The sequence below is a fragment of the Poecilia formosa genome, unplaced genomic scaffold, assembly GCF_000485575.1.
Source record: "Poecilia formosa unplaced genomic scaffold, Poecilia_formosa-5.1.2 Scaffold1, whole genome shotgun sequence".
NCBI classification, from domain to species: domain Eukaryota; kingdom Metazoa; phylum Chordata; class Actinopteri; order Cyprinodontiformes; family Poeciliidae; genus Poecilia; species Poecilia formosa.
The window spans coordinates 5,749,739-5,767,749 of NW_006799940.1; the positions used below are offsets into that span (position 1 = coordinate 5,749,739).

Genomic DNA, 18,011 nt, shown 5'->3' on the forward strand with positions numbered 1-18,011 from the left:
TGTCATTGTTTGAGAAAATACCAAGTTGTGTTTCTTAAAATTACAAGTTGATTAATTTCAGTATGATGTGTTTCAGACAGACTGAGGTACTTTGTATAAAAAACATATTAAATGCAGTTGCTTTTTTTTAAATATAATTTTTAAAACAATTGTTCTACTAGTTCAGTGTCGAAATGGTTTTTGTTAAATTACACGAAAAATGTTTTTTTTTTGTAACTGGGTATGTTTATATGAAATGGCTAGATTTTAAATATTCATGTGATGCACACATCAAAGGATTAAAGTGACAGGATAAACGGCATACAAAGCAAACATAATAAATATACAGGTTTTATTATGTCGATTTTTGTACGCTGGAACCTGTAAATCTTTCATTATCGTTACTTCCCGTCCCTGTCCGTGGTGCTGAACTCTGATCACGTGACCCCCCCACCCCCACCCCCCCCTATGGCTGCGTGTTTCCGCCCCCTTTTCATTTTAACACCTTTCCTTTCTTTGTCTTTTCATGAAGCGACACAAACAGAACAGCTTCGGCTGCACTTTTAAATAAACGTCACCACAATACTGTACAGACAGGTCTATGTGAGCTATTTGTTGAAGGCCGCGGATTGTGTTCTCATCGCCATTTTCAGCCGTCAGACACCTCGGTGGAATAATGGACACAGACTACTCCTCCGGCTTGGAAAACCCTCTTTACAGCGAGCTGAAATACTTCTGCAGGAAAATACAGGAGGCCTATCAGGACCTGAAGGAGGATTTAACACCTTATCGTGATGATCGATTTTACAGGTGAATCTGTTCTCAACGAATCTGCCGAAATATATGATAAAGGATTTGTTTTGTCATCAAAATGATTCTGAAAGGTAAAGGGAAATTTGCTAGATATCAGATTATTATGAGGGCTGTTAATTATACTTTTTTTTTTTTACACGTTACACATTTTGCTGATATCCTGATAAACACTTGATGAAAGATATTCAAATAATTAGTAGGTCTTGTTAAACAGCAACTAAAACATAAAGGCGTATTGATTATTGGCAACAAAAGCAACAAGTTGCCATGTTTTTAAACACCGTTTTACATTAGTGAGAAAAACATGTCTTGAAATAATAATCCTAAAATAAGGTAGAAGTTGACATACCGCGGCGCAAACCAGTAATTAATAAATTAATAAATACTGTTTGTAATTCAAGGTATAGACCTGATGTAGAAACGGAGAATGCCCTGTGATTTCTGTAGCTCAAATTACAAAAAGGTGCAGGCAGAAAAGGACGCATGCTACATAGGCTTCCTGATTCTTAAGGCCCCTTCGAAGTTCCCCTCCCTCGGTTCTGCTGTCACGTGACTTCCAGACTCTTCCCATTCGATGACGTTGCCCCTCTGCACTAGCAGCTTGATGTTGATACACGGATGTGGATTCACGACGAAAATCTACCAGTTTTTCGCTCCGCCGAGACTGTACACCGGATTAAATGGAGCTGTAAGTGTCCTTTACGTCCAGGGAGCTTACTAAAAACGTGTATTTGACGCAAAAAGTTGTGAGAATTGGCGTTTAAAAACCACATCTGTCAGTACTGTTAGCTTAAACCAGCATGGACGCTGTTGTGTTGACATATCCGGCTCAAACCAAAGCGGCATTGAACTTGGAGCAAATACAACGTTTTTGTCGATTTTGTGTGTGCTTTATCATTAATTGCCATCTTCTCGTGACAGGCTGGCACCCATGCGGCTCTACACCTTGTCTAAAAGACATTTTGTCCTGGTCTTTGTGGTGTTCCTGATATGCTTTGGACTCACAGTCTTCATTGGGATTGCAGGTACGTGACGACGCCATATGAAGCTTAAAAGTGTTAGGTTTACGAGAAATGAGTCTTTCCACCTTCCTGTTACTCATTGCGTTTACGTGAACCACAAAATCATTCTCATTTGCGTTGAATGCAGCATGTGAGACTCAAAAGCTTAAATGCGCAGGTCAAATTTGAGAATCCTCACTGCTTCCCCTTCAAGGATATCCTGGTATCTTGTTCACAAGTGATGGTGGGATAAAGCTTGGGATGTATAGATATATTGGCGATCATCTTCTGTTCCTCTGGTCTTTTAGTTAATTGGCAGATTATTAGTTAACCTTGAATGATGGCATACACTTTTTCTGTTACAACCACACATTTTTAAATTTGTCTGCTGCATTTATATGTGGGCCCCCTTTACTTTTATAGCCCTAGACTGGGATGGAAATAAAACCATCTGTATTTTTTTCCCCTGCTTTCCATTAATGCACAATCATTTCTAAACCTATCACCTAAAATCCTAATAAAATTAAGGTTTGTTTGTAAAGTCACAAAATGACTTTTTCAGTCATCTCCATAGCAACATAACTCAGTTCAGGTTATGAACTTCCAGGCTCGGAGCTAGCGTCACGATTGTATACGTTTTCATAATTCTTTACAACAAGCTGCATCTTTTCGCAGTAAAACTGCTCAGCAGCATTGGTTCAATTGAATCTCTGTCTTCCTGCCTGACGCATCTGATGTGTTTTTCTTCGTGGGGTTTTGATTTGAGATAAATAATTTCTGTGTTTGTTTACTTTTTTAGGTCCAAGGATTATCGCTGAGCAGGAGCATAATGCTGATCAGTTAAAAAACATAAATAGTTCAATAAAGGTGAGACATTTCTAGAACAAAGGAGCGTATATTGCCAAAACATTTCACAATACTTTTAATAGTTACCTGTCTATTTCATTTGGTTTGTTACCTGTCTACACATAAAGCATATTTGATCTAAACCAACAATATTGTTTGTATTGTTGTTATTTTAAAACTCAGACTCTCAGACGGTTCGAGGCCTATTACAAAGATGTGAAGCAATAAACCATTAACCAAATTTTTTTATTTATTTATTTATTTTTTCTGGACCTCGTAGCAGAAATATTAGTATTGTTTGACAAAAGAGTTCAAATATTTGGAAGAAAATAATTTTTCAAACAAATACGTGATTTTTCACGAAGGTCCAAAACCATTAATAAAAAAACACAAATTCTCCCCAACACAACCCAAATAAAGATATCCTGTGGAATTTGTCACATTTTGTAATTATTTAATCTTAATTTGTTGTGTCATTGATGCTTTCAGACTGGACCATTTAGTTTAGATTCTCCAACTCTCACCACCTACAACCAGCAGCTGTGGCTCACCTGTGTGATGCAGGCTGGAAACAGCAACAGTACGTCACTTTTGCCTTCACATCTGAATGCGCTCTGAAACCTGCGCTATCGATCTTTTTACATGCCTAATAAAGCCAAACTTCTGTCTGCATCAGTAAAAGACTTCAAGCAGAACTTTGAGATCAACGTCGATCTTAAAGGAACGATGCAGGACGCCAGTGTGACGCACATCAAGAGCGTGCAGCAGAAATCACGGATGCTGCACTGTGGCGTTGTAAGTCAACACACAAGATCAGAGTGTCGCGCAAGAACTTGATGACTTTTTTTTTTTTTTGGCGTTCAGTAAAGTTATGCAGTTTTCCGTTTTTCGCCTATGAAGCAGAAATGTGACGAGATCATTGTGCTGCACCTGGGTTACCTGAACTACACTCGGTATCGGGTTGCAGTCAGCTTCCAAGGCCTTGAAAACATCTCTTATGAAATCAAGGTTAAGTTTGTGGTGAGTGGAAGTCACAGACTTTTCTTTTCTTTTGATGTTTTTAATCGCTTCTCTGTTTGATGTCTTTTCCCATTCTCTTGAATTTATTTCCACCCATAGTGGAAAACGTACAACCCCACCTTCTCTCAAGTGGAAATTTGGTTCCGCTTTGTCTTTGTGGTTTTGACTTTCATGGTAACGGTAAGAAAGTTTGCTTCCAAGGTTTGAAATATTTTAAGGTTGCCAGCTCAGTCTGAACATAGCAAAGTGCGACAGTAACAATATCCCTTTTATTTTCTAGTGTTTGTTTGCACACTCTCTGAGGAAGTTTTCCATGAGGGATTGGGGTATTGAGCAGAAGTGGATGTCGATTCTGCTTCCTTTGTTGCTGCTCTACAATGGTGAGTTTCCATTTTCTATCAAATTTCACACCTGGGTGAAGATGGCCTCCCAACCTTCTTCAAATTAAACTAAATTTTTGTCTAATGATTGCGCTTGTTTATGCCGCTATCATTTTGAATGGTTTCTAGAGGTCATCAGATGTTAGACGTGAACCGATGCTTAATTAAAATGCTCTTTAACTGTAGCAATTTAATCAAAGTGACATCTCAAGAGGTAACAGAATGACATATGAAGCTAAAAATCTGATTGTTTGTTCAACTTTGCAGCAGATGTGAGTACAAAAGGGAAATGCTAGAGTTTTAAGAGGTTCTGTATTTTTGTTGTTTTTCCAGATCCGTTCTTCCCGTTGTCATTCCTGGTGAACAGCTGGTTTCCAGGGACCTTGGATGCTTTTTTCCAGGCTCTCTTCCTGTGCTCCCTGCTCCTCTTCTGGCTCTGTGTCTACCACGGCATCAGGGTTCAGGTGGGTGCAGTCGCTCTTTGCATTAGTCCACTAAATGTTCCCTTATTTGCTACCGATTGCTGATTCTGTTATTGTTCCTTTTTCAGGGCGAGAGGAAATTCCTCACCTTCTACCTGCCCAAGCTGATCATCGTGGGTCTGCTGTGGCTCTCTGCCGTCACGCTTGGCGTATGGCAGACGTAAGCGGGAATCGCCAAATATTCTCAGCTTCTTTCAAACTGTGACTTCTAACAGAACTGAAGAGCTCTACTTCTCGTTTTCAGCGTTAACGAGCTCCAGGATCCCACCTTTAACTACAAACTGGACATTGTGAACTTCCAGGTAAAACTGGAACTTTTTTGAACTTTACCAAATTTTAAACAACTTTTTATGACAAAATTCTATAGTGTAGTAAACAATCTCCTCTCATCCTTCATCAGGGCATGAAGGTGTTCTTCCTGATCGTTGTTGCCTTCTACATCCTGTACCTGATATTCCTAATTGTCCGAGCTTGTTCTGAACTGAAGAACATGCCTTACTCAGGTATCCCAGAATCCCTCACTTCTCTGTTTTTTGTTTCAGTGTTGGGTTTTAGCCCAACACTGAAATAAACGGTACCTCTTTTATCTCTAGATCTTCGGCTTAAGTTTTTGACAGCGCTGACGTTTGTAGTTCTTGTTATAAGGTACGTTCAAGTTAGGCTGCTTTTTTAATTTAAAAAAAAGTAAAAATCTTTTTTTTTAATAATCTTTCTTTCTTCCAGCATGGTCATTCTGTACCTGAGGTTTGGTGCCAAGGCTCTTCAGGATAATTTTGTGGCTGAATTATCTACCCATTACCAGAACTATATCCTTTGTATTTTGTTAAAATATGCAAAATCTTTTGGAAAACTCCATGGAGTTATTGTATTTGTCCTTAATTCCAGATATACCAGCTGAATTTTTATCCTTTTATGGCCTGCTCAACTTTTATTTATACACGTTAGCATTTGTGTATTCTCCCTCAAAAAATGCCCTTTATGGTAAGTGATACCTCGTGATAAACTGGAGCATCTTTTGGGTTGTAGGACATTTTAAATTGATTCATTAATCCAACTTTCCCAGACTCGCAGCTGAAGGATAACCCTGCTTTCTCCATGCTGAACGACTCAGACGATGAAGTAATTTACGGGTAAATGTTTTCCAGAACGTTTTCTTCCCTTTTCCAGGTGCGTGATAAGACGCAATCCTAACAGATCTGTGTGTGTTTATGCAGGAGTGATTATGAGGAGATGCCTTTGCAGAATGGACGCGCCAACAAAGTAACGACAAAGTACCAGGACGACAGCGACAGTGACTGATGCATCCGTTGGCAGATCACTTCTCTTGTCTCTTCGGGGTTGGAAACCGCGAGGATTCAGGGATTATCATTTGTGTGCATCTGCTCTTATGAAGTTAAACAAAAAACAAAACAAAAAAAACTGTACATAAATATATATATATATTTTTAAAAGAAGATAAATTACATCTTTGCTGAATGTACTGTACTTTTGAAAGGTGAGTAAACCAACTCACACAAAAGCAACACGTATGTATAACAGTTTTTACTGGTGTTATAAGCACTCATGTGTGACTTCAAATCCTGATTAATTGAAGCAAACAGGAAAGGTGTCATAGAGTTGAAGTTCCGATTTGAAACATTTTAAAGCTTTATTTCAAATCACTGTCTGTCTGACTACTTTATATCATTCCTTTTTTGCCTTTTGGCACTCTGACAGTAAGAAACCACTGCAAGATGCAACTCACTAACATCAGTTTAGGTAGGAAGTAAATTATGCTTCAGGGAATCCAATCATAAAACCTCTTTAACCTCAGATAAAGGGGATGTTATAAAAGAGCCTTAATTTCAACAGGTACCACTACTATTACCACTTTAGAAAAGCAGCTGTAAATGTGCACTTTTCAAGTTTTATTTAATTTGCCAAACAGTGATTTGATACTGTTTTGTAGGATAAGTTGTGGAAGATCATCTTCCAACCAGCTAGTTACTCAATTCTTATCCCAGCATGTACAGAACAGTGGCCCAAACATTTTTGCCTTCCTTGAGCCTTTTTTTAATTCAGAACTTTACTGATATTGCCAATGTTCTTCTTGTTGCTCTCTTCTGTTTTAAGAGTCAGGAGCTTATGGACAAAAACAACCAAAATAAATGTATTTCTGTTCAATATGGATGTGTTTTAAACAAGTTGGTGCCTTGTCTTTACTCCTTTTCTCTTGTAAATGGGCTCCAATCTCAGATCTCTAAATGTAAATAAGTGGAATTCCTTGTAAATGTCGGTTATGTTGGCTAAACATGGTTGTTTTTTCAAACGTTATTAGTTTGATTTTGTTGACGCAAGGCTGTAAATATGGCAGTGTTATGTGATGTGGAAATAAAGCAAAGTGGATACAGACATATTAAGGTTGTTTAATTGCACTTATACAAATAACATTTCATAAAATTTCATCCAACATTCTACTTTGTGTAAAACAAGAAAATTTAACGGAGTTTTAATTATGCTTTAGTTTTAGATGGCCAGCCCAAAGACGCTGATGATGACATACATAGTGTCGTTTTCCCATCTCACTGTGCAGCTTCCTGTTGGATACAAATATGCAAAAAGTGCTGTAAAATGTGTTTGCTACTTAGGACTTCTCTTCATATGATCTGAAACATATGATGTTTCAGATCATATGTTAGAATCAGAAATGGATAACTTGGGTACCATCAAAAAGGCATTTTCAAAGAATTTCATTTATTAAAGGACATAAGTTATCTAACCTGATCCTGTGTGGGGAAAAGGTAATTGATTTCTAAACTTAACTAATTATGGCAGTCCTGGTGTTTAAAAAAATAATTTGTCATTTAAAAATAAAATTGACATCATTTGTACGATTTTAAACCATGTTGTTTATAAAAGCTTGTGGAAAATCTTTTATAAACAAGTGTTTAGTGTTTCAAATTTGAAACACTAAAGCTGATACTAAATAATATTCATAAGCTGTATGATTTGAAGAAAAAGAGAAGTGCGTTTACCATCAGTAGTGTTGTCCCAGAAGCAGGTGCTGGCTGTTTGCAGCCCTGCTCCATTCTTTTGCATGATGATGCAGTTTACTGAAGCAAACACACACGGTGTTCAGAAACACAAGAACTAGAAATGCCATTCTTAAATCAGGAGATCTATATACCGATGAACTTGAACGGCTTATCCAGCTTGCTGAGCTGAATGAGGCACTGCTCCACCACGCTGGTGGTCCACTGGTTCACTCTGCCGTGCTTGTAGGAGTTTTCTCCTATCACCGTTTCTACAGACTGCACAGGACCAGACAATGTTCACCGATCTTATAAACACCTAGAAAACGTTAGTTAATGGAGAAGTTCTGCTTCCGGTATATGTTTTGGTCCCTACCAATGAAAAGGAGAATAAAAACGGTGCCTAGCAACCGTTAGTGTCCTTAGCAACCAGGTATCGCTAATCACAAATTTCGCAGGAAAAGGGTTGAAAAGTTCCTTTAAATAACACTGTCAGATTTTATTAACAATTACAAATACGGATGTTTCTCTTACATCTTTTATGATCTTGCTCACTTCTTCGACAATGAACGTGGTCTGCAAAAAACAAAACAGTTTAACAAGCTAGCCAACCGACGGAGCTACTCAGAGGGACAAGTGCCCTTTGTAGCATCAAATACTGCGCATATTTAAACATGTACATTATACAAATATAGTATTTATCAGATTTATTAAAGTTTTCACTCCAGTAAGAGACGAATATTGAGAGCACAACATACCTTATCTTCACTCATAAAATCGTCCATCGTTGCTAATGTTTCAGAAACCGGAACTAGAATCACTATAAAATTATCTTCAAAATAAAACAAATGGACACGTCTTGGACAAATTAAATCCTCCCCCGTAAATACGTTTTTAATTGGGACCATTGATAAGTTAAATGTAACTATAAAAAAGAGAAACACGTAGAAACGAGATGGGCACAAATGCAAAAAAAACAAAAACAAAAAAAAACAGGCTTTTTACGACTCTCAAAGGAGATGATCACTTTTATTGTGTACGCATTCTAAATGTTTTAAAATTAGAGCGGCACAAATGTTTTTGATGGAAGCTGCAAGAAAACTCAGTTATAGTTGCAAACTACTAGTAATCTTATTTTTGAAAATAACCGGAACTCTAGAATAGTTTATCGCCGCAAACTTTCAGCAGTCGTTTTAGCTTCTGTCCCTTGATAAAAACGAGGCTTTCAAAATGTTGTTTGGCTCCCCCTTTAGGCAACGGCTCAAACTGCACCATAATCATTAAACAAAACTGCAGAACGACTCGGAAAAAACCCCCAAAAACGGTAACCTGAAGTACTCATTCATGAGCTGAACCAAAACCAGACAGTCTTACTAAGGTAAACTTAAAAGCCTGTTTTTGAGCAGGTCAAAGTTTCAGAAATACAGATGAGTAGAAGCCAATACAAAGTCAAGAAACATAAAATGAATAAATGTGATCAATGAGGCATGAGCACAATGCTGGTATGTCTAAATGCCCTCCAGGGGACATGAGGGAGGAAAAAAATCCTCATGTCCCCAGGAGGGCTCCGTAAAAAAACATTTTTAAACAATATCTGGTTAGAAAAAAAAATAAAGACAGAGACCTTATACAACAAAATTGGGAAATAATTTTTTTTGGGGGGGAGAAGGGGGGAGGAAATGCTTGTACATTATATTTCCCATGAAAAGAGAAGGCTTTGTCTCCAGGTGGAGTAATTTTATTTAGAAACAACTTTTGAAAAATAAAATAAATCAATGTTACTGCCAATTTCTGGTTCTTTTCTTGGGTTTAATTACCATCTCCAAATGTTCTGTCAGGGATCACCTCCAAAGAAGCATTATTGTGAAGTTTTGTCTCTTTTCCTTTAAGAATTATTTCTATGCAACACTTAGCGGCTTTAGATAATCCAACACAATAAAGAGAAACTTACTGAGCAGCTACAACGTAAATGAGTTTTCACAGAAATAATCAGCAGCTCTTCCAGTTGAGCAAATGGCTGCAAACCAACTAAAAAAAACCCAAAACAATGCCAACCAGTCCATAGTACAGGAGTTTTTTTTTTTCTTCTATAGATTGTTATTTTTGTGTGATGGGGAATGAATTCTGGTCCATTAATTCGCCGACTCTTTCCTGCAGGATTTGAACCACCTCTGCCAGGATGAAAACATGTGTGTCATCAAGATCTTTTAAGATGAACTTCTTTCCCAAAGCCATCGTTTCGTCGAGGTAGAGGAGGAACTGTTTCATGGCAGGATCGCTGGTAGAGAAGAAACGAAAGAGTTCATTTACAAAAAAAAAAAAAACTAAGTAGTTGTTCAGATGGCAGAATTTAAAATATATAGTGCTAAAGTCATGCACGTAGCTGGTAAGGAAACCATGGTACTGGGCTGACATTTTTTGTATTACAAACATTGTTTTGGTTTTGTGTTTAAAATACTAAATGTAATTCTTTCAAATTGTGTATTTTCCAGTATTACTTTCAGACTTCTGCAAGAAGATTTGAGGTTCACACTTACCATTCAACAAGGACTCCTTTGTGGACGTTTACCATGTTGACACACGTAGAGGTGATCAACAACGCACTTCCTCAGCCGCAGCCAACTAATGGGCTAAATAATCGGCAGCACAAAGGAAATACGACATTAATCACAGTTCATAGTTAGCAGTTTGATTGTTATATAAATCAAGGAAATGAATTTGAATGTAACCAATGAAACAGGAGAACATACAGAGAACCAGTTATTCTTTTACGAAACATCTGTTGTCTGATCTTAGCTAACCTTGCTAATGCTAAGTAAATGCATCATTTGGCGAGAGATTTGTTCGGCTAAACAACTGCTTTAAATGTCTAACGTATCAATTAACTCATCATGCATCAACGTACCTGATTATATTCCAGATTTCTGTACAATTACGGTAATTGACTCCTGAGCAGCTGGTAGTAACCACTCCAACTTTCACAGTGACAAATGTACGGCGTGCGACAAAGGACAACTGTTGTTCATTCGCATTTGAGAAACCCTTCATCCGTTTCACCCGATTAAAGATATAGTTTACAAGAGATCATTTCTAAGGATATGTTAATAATTTTCTTTATAACCCATTTTGATGCATAATATTTATTATTCTTCATCTGCTGTTATCCCCAAAGAAAAGAGTTGATAGGTTTTACTGTAGTGCAACACAAAACATTGAATAAGTGATGTCAAAAAAGAAGAAAAAAACCCACTAACGTTCTCCAGTTTTACTCATTTGTTGGATTTATTGTCATCAAACAGCATTTATATTAGGTTTTAAGCCAGAAAATCAATTATATCAGCAAAAATATTTCTACTGCTCGATTAATCTTCAAGATAAAATAAGAGAGCTGATGTAATATTAATTCAGAGCCCTCTGAGGTCAGGCTCAGAAAGGAACACATTTTGGCACAAAAATTTGTACAATTTATAAATATAAAAATAAAGCTCAACACCAACAGTCTGGTCCAAACTACTGAGGAGTATTTTACAGACTAAAAAGAACTTGTTATATTCTATGTGCAAGGATAAGCTTAATCGTAAACATGGTAATGGTGACGTGTGAAAACTAAAATGATGGAAATGTGTCTGATTTGCAGGAAATGCCTATCTAAAAAATAATCCCAACATTTTTTTAAATCACAGTTGACACATATCCACAGACATTAATGGGTAAAGCAAAATTCATTTGTCTTATTCAATTGGTATTTCACTTCTCACATAATGATTAGTGCCCAAGTTAATGTGTGATAAGCTGGTAAGGTGTCGTTTCAGGTTTGATTTAAGGGTGTAGGGTGATGGTCAGTTTCAAGTAGTAGGTTGCATCATTGTTATTTGTGCTTCTGAAGTTGCATCACTGGCTGATGAACTGCTGCAGTGCTTCTTGGATGAACTGCAGGCTGCGTCTGTACAGAAACGAGTCTTTCTTCTCTGGCTTGCAGATGTTGAGATGATCGACATCCACCTTAATAAGCTCCCCAAGGCCGAGATCTGAAACAAAACGAAAACACACTCAAAATGAGAAACGGAAGGACACATGTCGCATAGCGTCAAGTGTTACACACCTGCTGACTGCGTTGGTACCACCACAACCTTGATCATGGGACTGATGTTTGTAGGCTGGGTCTCTGCAAAGCTCAGCACCTTGATTTCATTTTCTTTGGCAATATTGAGGAAGCCCTCATTTAGACTGCGGAGATCTGGTGAGTCTTTAGACACGCAGATATTTGACTTTTTAGAGGCTGAACTAAACCCAGAGAGTTACGCAGGTCAAAATGACAACAGGAGATTCACCTTTGCAGAGTTCCCTGACTTCTATAGAGGGAAACAGGAGATATCTGACATTGACAGAGTACTCTGCCATGAAGGTGCCATGGTGAGGAACACTATAGAACATAATCCCCTTAGTGTTCTTTAACAATCCCTGCAGATCTGGGTCATCAGCTGCATCCAGGAGCATTTTCTTCACAAGTAAACCTAACAGAAAAATCAAACACAAGAGGGCATGAAAGTAAAACATACATTCTTAAACTGAACTGAAGGAATAGGAAGAGAGGTTTTGTGGCAAAATACCTCCCATACTGTGAGCTACCCACACCACAGGCCTCTCCCCAACTCCTGCAAGCTTTAATTTGTTTAGCAGCTCTCGACTTCTGTACGCCAACGACTTCCTGATGAGACAAACGTAGAAAAAAAAAAGAGAAAACTCTAAATAACTGCAAACTCGTTGGTCTGGAACAAAAATGCTGTTTTTCTCACTGGTGACGTTGTCACGTTAAAACGCCCATGTGAACGATGTTTCCTTTTCAGCAAAAAGCAACATGACCACTTCAAGTACTTTGGTGCATTCAACCTGAGCCAATCACAAATGTACATGAGATGAAAACAGATTTTTCACCTTTGATTGTCAGCAGGACAATTAGCCATCCAGTCACTGAGATGACTGTCATACTCCACTGACAGCACTCTCAGGTTTGGACAGTCAGCTGCCAGCCATGACTGCCAAAAAAATAAAAATAAATTAAAAACAGAACAGTAAGTGGTAACGTTTGTTTACTCAAAAATCATTAAAAATCTCCAGAGATTAAACAATTTCTAGTCACTTTTAGAGCCAGAGAGGCAACATTTTATCGCATTTCTTTTAAACACGTTGAAGATCCTTATGTTTTTAAGGTGACATGAATAATTGTCACCTTTGGCCAGCACTCTGTGTAGTCATCTTCACTTTCAGCTTCCCTCTCTTCTTCTAATGTGCTGCGGTCCTTCTGCCTCCATGTTTTAAAAGCTGCTCCTAGAATCCCATGGATGAACAGCACATCTGCTTTGCTTGACTGGCTGAAAATAGACAAAGTCAAAAAGTGACTGTTCAGTTGTATTTAGAAAATAAATGAAGCTAATTTTAGCATAAAACTATAACCATCTTCCTACTCAACACGTGTTTGTGGGTGGAGGATGTAGACGCCATCTTGGTATTTCTCCCTCACCGCCTCCCTGTCCAGGTTGGCCAGAGCCCGAGCCGCATGAGACGCCTCCATCACATGAGGAGACTTCATCGTCTCGGCCAGCACAGACACCCAACCTAAAGACAGGCAAGTACCGTTAAGTTAGTAATGTCTGGATAGAAAAACATGTCTCGAAATGGGAACTGACTTACCGGACTGGACTATAGCCTGGTGAATGCTTTCGTTTAGTGCCAGGTTTCCTATTACCCGCACAATGTTCCTTTGGATCTTCAGGGACTCCCTTCGAAGCTGATAAAGTCTCTGAAGAATCTGCAGACCTCCATTTTCAACGATGCGGTCACAGTGGCTCTGCACCTGCAGAGCACACAGTCAAGTTTCTGTGATTTACAACAAGGTATCAGTCACAGTCTGGGAGACTTCTCCACTGAACTGAATTCACATGCCGTCTATGGGTAATTACCTTTGAGTGCTGTACGAGTGCTTGCAGACAGAAGGACTCGGCTTTTTCTGAGGGAACAGAGGTGAGGCTCTGGGCGTAGGGAAGCCCATTACCCCCAAAACACCACAGACCACCCTGCAACACCAATCAATGCAACTGTTTTCTAACTTTTCCCAGCCATTAAATCCCCAAAAGCTTGTGCATTGATTTGTTGACGATACCCTTTGTGCCGCCATAGACTGATTGCTCTCCCTGAGTGCTAGCGAGGTGAAGTACTGCACACATCTGTCGACCTCAGAAAGAGGCAGAGACGCCAAGAGCTGCCGCAGACCATCCTCTGCTGACACACCCTAAGCAGACAAAAGCGCTGTTGGTAGCCGTTGGCAGCACATCTTTCCATGGTATGGAAATGTGTACTTATAAAAGGATTATACTGTTTTATAGAAATGCATACATCTTCTAAATCAGGCAGTGCAGGCGGCTGTCGGAAGAATCGCAGGTCTACTTGAGGCGTTCGGGCCAGGCCCACTGCTGTTCGCTGGTCGATTACTTGGGCTGCTGTCTGATACTGGTAGTCTGCATTGTTCGAGACATTTGAACTCTAATGCCAAATGAGTTGATGCAAATTAAATGTAGAAGACCACCAATTGTGTTTTTACCTTGCCAGTGAGAATTTTCTGCAAGCTCCTGGACGGCCTGAAGTCTTACGGCCTTTTTAGGTGACTGTGTCCTCTTAAGAAGCAGCCATAGTGCAACCTCGTGTGGGTCTGCATCCACATGACTAAAGTGCTCTTAGACACAGAGACAATAAATCAATTTACTAACTTAACACAATATCGATACAGCAAAGTGAAATTGTGCTGCTAAGACAGATAAGTGCACAAAGGAACTAAACCCAGTCTATGTCTAATAATCTTAATCTACAATTCTGCTTTTAGATTAAAACAACGTCTGGGGAGTTCCATCACAAACCTCGTAGCGAGAAAAACCGTCTCGTCGCCTTGGCAGCTTACAATTAGCAAAAGTTCAAATGTTAACATTTTGTCCTTGAACACTAGTTCATAAAAACTAGAAACTCAAAAAAGTGTCAACTAAGGATTACACACATTGATGTATGATACAAAAAGGTACGTATGACACAAAAACAGGATGTCCATGTCTAAGGCAGGTGTTTCCTTTGTCCTAATATAAACAGACAGCCACAATGACAAATAAATGCCCCTTTCTGCTGCTTTAGGCAGCAATATCACATTTCTTCCTTCAAATTAAAGACAGAATTTTCCTACATAACCCTGAAGCAGCGTTGATTTTCTTACCGTCTAGTGACTGTAGGAAAAGCTTAGAGGAGATTTCCAGAAACCTTCTGGCTGCTTTGTGAAGTTCCCTCCTTGCTATTTGTGTGAGCTCTGTGAAAGAGTAACTTCACACAATAAGTGAAAACTTGGAAAACTTGAGTACAGCAATTAGTGTCAGTGTCAGTTTGTTTCGAGCCTTTTGTCCCAAAATGTTGACCTTGAATTATAAAAAATGAGATCATAGAACAGACTGACCCAGAAATTTCATACAGGAAATAGAGTAGAAGGAGGAAGGAAAGAGAGAGGGAAATGGCACCAGATGTTATGGTCCACCTGGATATGGAAACACAACTAATCATGTCCAAAATACATAAGGACACTCAGCCAGGACTAATCGTGCTACTCCAGACAATATCACACGTCTAACAACATCCAAGACACATCTACAAAAACAGTTTACAGGTTTTGCTTATGTGGCACGAAAATCTCTATAAATGAAAATCATTACCTGCAGTCAGATTCTCCCTTTCGGTAGAGGATGTGGCACTGAGATAAATGTACGACTTGTATTTCTCCTGAAGGATTGCACTGGTGTCGATGGTCACAGACTTATCTAAGGCAAATACCTCATAAGTGATGAACAGACAACCCCTGCAGAGAAGGATGAAGAAAAACAACGTCTCAGAGACAACTTGTCTTACACAAACGCCAAACTTTAAGTGTTGAAATCGGCATGGCGATACGGCAACTTACCCAAAGACAACTGCGCTAGTTACTTTAGCTATTTTTCCTAAATTTTGTGGGAAAAGAAAGTTAATATTAGTGAACAGTTTAAACAGACCCCAACTTAAGCATTAATTAATTAATTTATTTACTATGAGCATAACTCAGTGTCCAATGAACAATCAAATTCTGTTGAAACTGGGAAGCAGAATGGAGGATTATGTATTTAACATGACAAAAAAGAAAAATAATTTTCAGACAGTGATTTTTTTTAAAATTGTAAAAAAAAAAAGAAGAAACATTAGAATTTAATGGGAGCTAAATTACCTGGCAATTAGGTCTAAATGTTTTTTAGAGGTACTGAAACTTTTCATAGTAAAACTGATGAGTTCACCACTCAGAGGTTTAAAAACCAAAATGTCTTCTGAATACATATTCAGAAGACATTTTGGTAAATATACAATAAATATACAAAAATAAAGGAATAAAAAAATCATTACAAATATTTTTACCGTCAAGGCAGTCCTTTGTATACAAGGAGCAAGGAAAAAACCAGTAATCACTATTTTCTAGGCTTTAAAGCAACACTGAAAATGAGTAGACCAAAGGGGGAAATCATCAAAAAAAAAGCACAAATTTCAGTGCATTTTATGATAGATCAACTTTTAAATTCTGCCATGTTGAACCAATACTTTGTAGAACCACCTCTCAATACAGCTTCAGATCCTTTGTCATGTCTATCTCAGCTTAGCGCATCCAGAGAATCAAACTTTCTCCTTTTCTCCTTTGCAAAAGAGAACACTTTTTAAGTTTTGCCACAGATTCTGCATTGAATTTAGGTCTGCACTTTGACTGGGTAGTTCTAATGTAATTTGTAACAATGTTTGTTGTGTTTTAAGGTCTTTGTGATGACAGGTGAATCAGGTGAGTCATCCTCTACCCGCATGCATAGAGGTTTATTCAGAGGCGTCTCAATAAAAATGCATGCAACACTTAGATTTTCACTTGTAAGACGTCCTGGAAATGGTGTACACTTTTACCTCCAATTCACAGTTAAATGCTACTTTTTGCTTGGAAAAAAATAAAATCTCAACATAATAAAGGTAAAGGGAAGCAAATACTGTTTCAAAGTGATGCGTGCTGTTTTGGAAGAATAGGATATAAGATACCAGGCAAGACTCGGTCTCAAAACAACAAAAAACTGTTCTCAGTTTTAAGAGAAACATAATTCCCAGGTCCAACATAAATTTAGAGATCACAACGATTTGCACATGAATGTATTAAATGTTAGCTCCCATTTTTAGCTGGGGATTACCAATGTGGTAGGTCATTATTGTGTGATGTCTTACTTAAATGTTTCCACAGGAACACTTTATTCACACCAGGTGGCCCAGCTGTGCTCAATCTTCTACAGTGGATCAAACGGAGAGCTGCTACAGACATCCTCCACCTCTCTGCCTCTACATCAGTCCAACCAAAACAAAACAAACAAAGAAACCGATAGATTTCACAAACCAGGTGTATTAATGGGTGTCGAACGTTTGATGTGTTAAATAAACTATATAAATTGCATTAGGACAGTCAACACCAGTCCTAGCTAACTGTAACTTGTATAGCGTTTCTTCATATAGGCTTATTCACCTGAAGCAAACATGCTTCACTTTGTGACACACAAATAAAACACCAAAAAGTGACATCTTTTGGAAAGCTAACACACCGAAACGCAGCAGTAATCTAACGAAAGCAAGCTACATTAACGGCTAGCTAGCTAGCTGTTACAGCTCGCACTAATAGTTAAATCAGAGGTGGCATTCAAAGCTAACCAGCGAATAAGTTGTGGGTTCATTTTAACAACTAGATAGTATAGTTACCTTAAGTATTACAGGTTAACCTTTAGAAGAAATAATGTATTTATTGTCTTCTTCGGCTGCAGCTGGTGTTTATTAGAATCTTCGTCTCACAAATAATACGTCATCGACCGCTATGATGTCACCTAGGATCATCAGGTGAGCAAATATATATTTATCCATCCATCCATCCATTTTCTGAACACCCTTGTCCCTCAGTGGGGTCGGGAGGGCAAATATTTATAGAGTTTGATAATTAATACCCTGAACGGCTTTTTAGTTATTAGTGTGAAGGCTGTAGGCGTTCACACACTCTTGAGTTCCTATATTTTTTCCGTACACTTTTCGCCAGTTAACTACTAATGGATACTTTGTGCTATTTTAACCATTCAAATTTTACCATATTCTGTTCTGCGCATTCAAAACACTACGGCTATTGTTTTTTTTTTACGGCTTTGGTATTGACAACTTTTAAGCCTTATGAAATACTCAGCTTTTTGTGATCATCTTGGGCCCCATTGAAATGAATGCAACATCCCATAGTTTCTGAAAAATTCTGGGAACGCCATTTAAACTTTAAAATGCTGTCATATTCTTCTGTTTCTGTTCATCTCAACATTTCCATATCTTTTACAGAGTTCATAAAATCCCTCTTCATGTTGCTCAATCTTTAGA

General features: G+C 38.3%; 4 protein-coding genes across 8 annotated transcripts; 1 reads left to right on the forward strand and 3 right to left on the reverse strand.

Moving 5' to 3' along the window:
- The first annotated feature begins 434 nt into the window (after positions 1-434).
- On the forward strand, positions 435-6,913 carry tmem181 (transmembrane protein 181). 3 transcript variants are annotated; one of them, XM_007547165.2, is made up of 17 exons: positions 435-789; positions 1,714-1,817; positions 2,593-2,660; positions 3,129-3,219; positions 3,316-3,434; positions 3,540-3,659; positions 3,759-3,839; positions 3,940-4,039; positions 4,373-4,503; positions 4,590-4,681; positions 4,766-4,823; positions 4,922-5,024; positions 5,115-5,166; positions 5,245-5,327; positions 5,413-5,502; positions 5,585-5,651; positions 5,736-6,913. In XM_007547165.2, the coding sequence occupies exons 1-17, from the start codon at positions 656-658 to the stop codon at positions 5,818-5,820; spliced, it is 1,578 nt and encodes a 525-aa protein (XP_007547227.1). In that variant the 5' UTR covers positions 435-655; the 3' UTR covers positions 5,821-6,913. The 3 variants fall into 3 exon arrangements, with proteins under 3 accessions (XP_007547227.1, XP_007547236.1, XP_007547244.1); XM_007547174.2 differs by having other exon boundaries at positions 3,543-3,659; XM_007547182.2 differs by lacking the exon at positions 435-789 and adding an exon at positions 1,197-1,480 and having other exon boundaries at positions 5,736-6,912.
- On the reverse strand, positions 6,569-9,102 carry dynlt1b (dynein light chain Tctex-type 1b). The gene is made up of 5 exons (XM_007547152.2): positions 8,291-9,102; positions 8,067-8,108; positions 7,688-7,811; positions 7,536-7,613; positions 6,569-7,097 (listed from the first exon to the last, which is right to left on the reverse strand). The coding sequence occupies exons 1-5, from the start codon at positions 8,438-8,440 to the stop codon at positions 7,027-7,029; spliced, it is 465 nt and encodes a 154-aa protein (XP_007547214.1). The 5' UTR covers positions 8,441-9,102; the 3' UTR covers positions 6,569-7,026.
- Positions 9,103-9,254: 152 nt separating this feature from the next.
- Positions 9,255-10,551, reverse strand: gtf2h5 (general transcription factor IIH, polypeptide 5). Of its 3 annotated transcripts, none has more exons than XM_007547129.2 (3): positions 10,438-10,551; positions 10,070-10,162; positions 9,255-9,810 (listed from the first exon to the last, which is right to left on the reverse strand). In XM_007547129.2, the coding sequence occupies exons 2-3, from the start codon at positions 10,102-10,104 to the stop codon at positions 9,630-9,632; spliced, it is 216 nt and encodes a 71-aa protein (XP_007547191.1). In that variant the 5' UTR covers positions 10,105-10,162; positions 10,438-10,551; the 3' UTR covers positions 9,255-9,629. The 3 variants fall into 3 exon arrangements, with proteins under 3 accessions (XP_007547191.1, XP_007547200.1, XP_007547181.1); XM_007547138.2 differs by lacking the exon at positions 10,438-10,551 and adding an exon at positions 10,334-10,419; XM_007547119.2 differs by lacking the exon at positions 10,438-10,551 and adding an exon at positions 10,283-10,394.
- Positions 10,552-10,790: 239 nt separating this feature from the next.
- On the reverse strand, positions 10,791-17,479 carry serac1 (serine active site containing 1). The gene is made up of 17 exons (XM_007547194.2): positions 17,361-17,479; positions 16,839-16,949; positions 15,520-15,556; positions 15,275-15,417; positions 14,788-14,877; positions 14,131-14,262; positions 13,926-14,047; positions 13,693-13,821; positions 13,493-13,606; positions 13,224-13,386; positions 12,998-13,148; positions 12,763-12,904; positions 12,468-12,568; positions 12,143-12,240; positions 11,864-12,046; positions 11,635-11,778; positions 10,791-11,560 (listed from the first exon to the last, which is right to left on the reverse strand). Exons 2-17 carry the CDS (start codon positions 16,930-16,932, stop codon positions 11,424-11,426), a joined length of 1,980 nt encoding a protein of 659 aa, XP_007547256.1. The 5' UTR covers positions 16,933-16,949; positions 17,361-17,479; the 3' UTR covers positions 10,791-11,423.
- Between the last annotated feature and the right edge of the window lie 532 nt (positions 17,480-18,011).